This window comes from Lagenorhynchus albirostris, chromosome 16 (assembly GCF_949774975.1).
Source record: "Lagenorhynchus albirostris chromosome 16, mLagAlb1.1, whole genome shotgun sequence".
Classification (NCBI taxonomy): domain Eukaryota; kingdom Metazoa; phylum Chordata; class Mammalia; order Artiodactyla; family Delphinidae; genus Lagenorhynchus; species Lagenorhynchus albirostris.
Window position 1 is genome coordinate 2,236,889 of NC_083110.1, and position 5,442 is coordinate 2,242,330.

At 41.8% G+C, this 5,442-nt stretch overlaps 1 protein-coding gene across 1 annotated transcript; it reads right to left on the minus strand.

Annotated features, from left to right (window-relative positions):
* Window positions 1-1,995: 1,995 nt before the first annotated feature.
* On the minus strand, window positions 1,996-4,501 carry LOC132507044 (actin-related protein 2/3 complex subunit 1A-like). The gene is given in 2 exon segments (XM_060126002.1): window positions 1,996-3,357; window positions 3,360-4,501. Coding segments are annotated over 2 exon segments (1,149 nt in total). The 5' UTR covers window positions 3,766-4,501; the 3' UTR covers window positions 1,996-2,614.
* Between the last annotated feature and the right edge of the window lie 941 nt (window positions 4,502-5,442).

Sequence of the window (5,442 nt, forward strand, 5' to 3'; positions counted from 1 at the left end):
AAGTAAGGTGACAGGTGTCAGTCCTCCTGTCCCTTCTGCCTCTTCCTACCACTCCTTACAGGTAACTCATTTCATTGTTTTCTGGTTTATCATTGGTGTGTGTGTTGCCCAAATAAACAGATATTTGTATGTTTTCTTATTTTCCCTTCTTTCTTACACAAAAAGTAGCACGCAATATATAAGCTATTGCACTTTGCATTTAATATTTCATTTCATATTTAATAATATATCCTTGAAATCACTCCATATCTGTTCACAAAAGTCTTCCTTAGTCTTTTTTATACCCCTCCCAATACAGTATCTGGTCAAGTTTTCAAATTTTTGCCAGTTTGTTGGGGGGGATAACCAGTACCTCTGTAGTTTTAATTTGCAACTCTTTTATGAGTAAAGTTTAACCTCTTTTCACATATTTATGAACTCATAAATCTTTACTGTGAATTGTCTGTTTATGTGTTTTGCCCATCTCAATGTTTAACTTCTTTATATATTAGTGATATAACCTTACCCCTTTATCTATGATAGGTGTGGAAACAATTTCTTCCAATTTGTCATGTCGTTTTATTGTGGTAAAATATACATAACATAAAATTTACCATTTGAATCATTTTTTTAAAATTAATTAATTAATTTATTTTTGGCTGCCTTGGTCTTCGTTGCTGCGCACGGGCTTTCTCTAGTTGCAGCGAGCGGGGACTACTCTTCGTTGCGGTGCTCAGGCTTCTCATTGTGGTGGCTTATCTTATTGCGGAGCATGGGCTCTAGGCACTTGGGCTTCAGTAATTGTGGCATGTGGGCTCAGTAGCTGTGGCTTGCGAGCTCTAGAGCACAGGTTCAGTAGTTGTGGTGTACAGGCTTAGTTGCTCTGTGGTGTGTGGGATCTTCCTGGACCAGGGCTCGAACCCATGCCCCCTGCATCGGCAGGCAGATTCTTAACCACTGTGCCACCAGGGAAGTCCCTGAATCATTGTTAAGTGTACATTTCAGGGACTTTAAGCATACTCACATAGTTCTGCACCAGAGTCTATCTCCAGAACTTTGTCATCTCCCCAAACCGGAACTCTGTACCAATTAAACAATCACTCCCCCTTCCTCCCTCCCGCCCCTGGCAACCACCCTTCTACTTTCTGTCTGTGAATTTGACTCCTCTAGGTACTTCATGTAACTGGGCTCATAGTTTTTGTTCTTTTATGCCTGGCTTATTTCACTTAGTATCATGTTATAACTTACGTCAGAATTTCCTTTCCTTTCTTTCTTTTTTTAGACATTAAAAATTATTTAATTATAAAACTTTGAAAAACAGAATCCAAACTTGAATTTAACTGAAAACATAGTTCCAGTCACAAATTATTCATGAAGAATTGATCATAAAACCTGTAAAGACAGAAAGTAGGTCTCTCATTATGTAGGGCTAGGGGCAGGAAGAGGGAGTCACTATAAATGGGTACAAGGTTTCTTTTTTGGAAGGTTAGAAATGCTTAAAAACAGATTTTGGTGATGTTTGCACAATCCTGTTAATGTACTAAAAATCACTGAACGTTACACTTAAAATGAATCAATTATATCTCAATGAAGCTGTTAATAAAAAATCAGAGCATTTTAAACAGAGGCAACTTGTCTTCTAAAGGGGTGTGTGGCCATTGAGCTCTTCTAATGGCATGCATTACTTTTTTTTTTAACATCTTTATTGGAGTATAATTGCTTTACAATGTTGTATTAGTTTCTGCTGTATAACAAAGTGAATCAGCTATATGTATACATATATCCTCATATCCCCTCCCTCTTATGTCTCCCTCCCACCCTCCCTATCCCACCCCTCTAGGTGGTCACAAAGCATCGAGCTGATCTCCCTGTGCTATGCGGCTGCTTCCCACTAGCTATCTATCTTACATTTGGTAGTGTATATACGTCCATGCCACTCTCTCACTTCGTCCCAGCTTGCCCTTCCCCCTCCCCTTGTCCTCAAGTCCATTCTCTACGTCTGCGTCTGTATTCCTGTCCTGCCCCTAGGTGCATCAGAACCATGTTTGTTTTTTAAATTTTCTTTCTTTTTAAAGTTGAATAATATTCCATTGTATGTCACATTTCACTGATCCATTCATTTGTTGATGGACACCGGGCTGCTTGCATGTTTTGGCTCTTGTGAATAACGGTGCCATGAACATGGGAGCACATGTTCAAGTCCTTGCTCTCACTTCTTTTAGGTATGTACCCAGAAGTGGCATTGCTGAATCATATGGTAATTCTAGGTTCAAGTTTTTAAGGGACAGCCAAAGTGTTTTCCACAGCAGCTGTACCATTTTGCCTTCCCACCAGCAACACACAAGGGTTCCAATTGCTCCACATCCTTTTCCTCTTTTTTTTTTCACATTCAGTATTTTCATTTAATTTTTTAGCAGACAATTTACATACTTCCCCCACCCCTTCCTTTAAGCTAGTGTGACAATTTTCCATAATATACTACTTAAAGAGAAGCTTTGGTCAAGAATGGAATGAAATAGCAAAACAAAAAAAAAACAAAAAATAAAACCCAAATCACTGCTGCTTTTAAAAAACCGATACTTTCACCAATTATTCTCAAACAAAACACAGAACAAGGTTTGCGCCATATGTGTCTTCAGTGTTTCCTGGCGGCTGGCTCTCCTCCCCATGATGCGAATGGCGGAGCTGCCTGGCGCAGCCTGTCCGTCCTCATGCTGGATCTGGGAGGCTCGCCCTGGATAGAAGACTCTAAGGTCTTGAAATCCCAAAAGGTCATGGCTCCATCGATGCCAGTAGTGCAATATTTGCGACAATCTTGCCTGTCTGCCTCATAAATAGACATTTGAGTGATACTGTCCTGGTGCAGCATCTCCAGGGCCGGGTTGCAGTCCTCGGTCGTGGCCCGCTTGTCCATGTTGCAGAAGCGCTCCGTGGCTGACACGTTGCGGTGGATGCTCTGTTTCGGGATGTCTAGCTTGGAGACAAAGGTCAAGCAGCCGCGGTCGGCGCAGCTAAAGAGCATGGGGCAGCAGTCATGGCCAGCAGCCAGGACGCTGTCCTCCGAGATGAAGGACACACTCAGGAGGGGCAGGAACTCTGTCTTCAGAGTTGAGATCTGCATGCTTTTTGAGGCATCGGCAACGGACACGGTGCCGTCGTGGCTGACCCAGGCCAGGCGGCTCCCGCTGGCGGAGAAGCTGACCTTGCGCACCCAGCCGCCAGGGCCACTGCCACCAAACTCTGACATCAGATGACCAAAAGGCATCTTGCTGCCCCAGGGCGTACTGGCTGGCTTCTCATCCACTTCTTGAATGTAAGCAGAAAACACTCTGCATTTGAAATCACAGGATCCTGCTGCCAGCAAGACGTTGTTGGGATCCAATCCAAGCTGAGGACCGTGGAGCGAATGGGTTTTTTAACGTGCTTGCTTACCCACCGGTCATTTTCAGACTCAGAGTAACAAACAGAAATGAGTCGTGCTCCGCTGCCCACAGCAAATTTGTTCTCTAGGGGGGACCACTTGACAAAAGTGGCCGCACAGTTAATTCTCAGAATCACCAGGGTCGGCTTCCAGACACCATCCTCCTGACCCCAGACGTAGGCATTGCGGTCAACCCCGCAAGTGACGACGCGGTCACTCTTGGGAGCCCAGTCGATACCTGTGATGTGTCTGTTGTGCTCCTTGAGTTCATGAGTTTTCACCCACTGCCTCCCGTTCTTCTCATAGATGTGGATTTCGTGGTTATTGGGGCTAAGGGCAATGGATACGATCCCTGTTCCAGGCATGACAGGTGATTGGCTCTAGCAAAAATTGATGCAGGGACATTATTCTTCGTGTTTTCAAAGGACAGAAAGCTGGGGGTCGGGGCCATCCGGATGGGCTCGGAGTGTTAAATTCCCAGATTCTGGTCAATCAACGTGAACAGGCTCCTGCGGGCTTGGGCAGAAAACCGAGGACCACATCCTTTTCAATATCTGTTATATTCTGGTTTTTCGTTTTCATTTTTGCTTTTTTAAAAAGAATAGCCATGCTACTGGAGAGATCTCATTATGGCGTTTGTTTTGTTTTGTTTTTTGCATTATCGATGTTGGAGGTAGGTTCCAGTTTGCCCTCATGGATTTTAGTGGCTGTCATGAGGTCTACTTTATTCTTGCAGTTTCTTTGTCCTTACGCTTCCCCACGTCACTTCTAGCCTTTCTTCTGACTTCAGATTTACAAACTACAGTGCTTCAGATCCACTGCCATGCACAATGGAGTTGAAGCTTTGGCCATAAATCGTCCTTCTTCACCTCGGATGCTCTTTAGCCTGTCCTACTTTGTTTGATACCAGGATCACAGCTTCTGCTCTTTTAGAGTTGGCTTTTCCTTTATGACCAAATTTGAAAATCTTTGAACAGGCAAATTAAGTGCATTTGTAAATTCATGTACTGGTATGGTTTGGTCTCCACTCTGTCCTGTTATTTTCTGTTATAATTACTGCATGTATTACGGTATACTTATTGTGTTTCTTTCACCACTTGGTGTGTATTCTTTGCTATTTAATATTTTTTTTCTTTTAGGGTTTTGGAACAGGGTTTCCAATATTTATGTTTTGCTTTAGTGGTTAAGTTTTTATATTTTTACATTAATTCTTTTCTTTTTTCTTAACCCTTTAACATTTGGCCTGTCCATTTTACATGGTGTCATTTGATTAGTAACTATGACCTATTTAACAGTCAGTTACATGATTATGTTTCCCCTTTTCGCTCTCCCTTCTCCTTCAGTTTTTTTCAGTTGCACCTGTTCTATTTGATTAGAAAGTATGTGTATCTACTAGTCTTCCCATCCGTCACTTGGCGGTTTCCTCAGTTAGCTCTTGTTTGGGGGAAGCTCATTCCCCAGGAAAGGCATAGGATGCTCTCTAAATTTCTGTACTCAGTCCTCATCTGTTTGTCTATAGCTTTGATCCTTAAAGGCTGGACACAAAAATCCTTGGCTGGTACTTTCTTTCCTTAGTGTCTTGTAAATACTGCTCCAATGTTGCATTGCTCTGTATGTTGCCAGCCTCAATATTTTTATTTCTATAAGTAATTTGCTCTTTTTGCCTTTAAAATCTAATAGTTTTACTAAAACATGTTTTGGAGTTGATTATTCCACTCAGTTTTCCAAGGTACATGGAAGGTACTTTCAATATATAATTTAACTTTTCTCTTATTTCTGGTTTATTTTCTGGGATTATAGTTTCCCCCCTAGTTTTATTGAGATATGATTGACATATAGCACTGTGCACAGCATAATGACTTGACTAACATATATTGTGAAATGAATATCACAATGTTTAGTTAATATTCATCATCTCATTTAGATACAAAAAAAGGAAAGAAAGAAAAAATATTCTTTTCCCGGTAATGAGAACTCTTAGGGCGCACTCTGTTAACAACCTTCAAAAGTACCATACAGCAGTGGTAACCATCGTCATCATG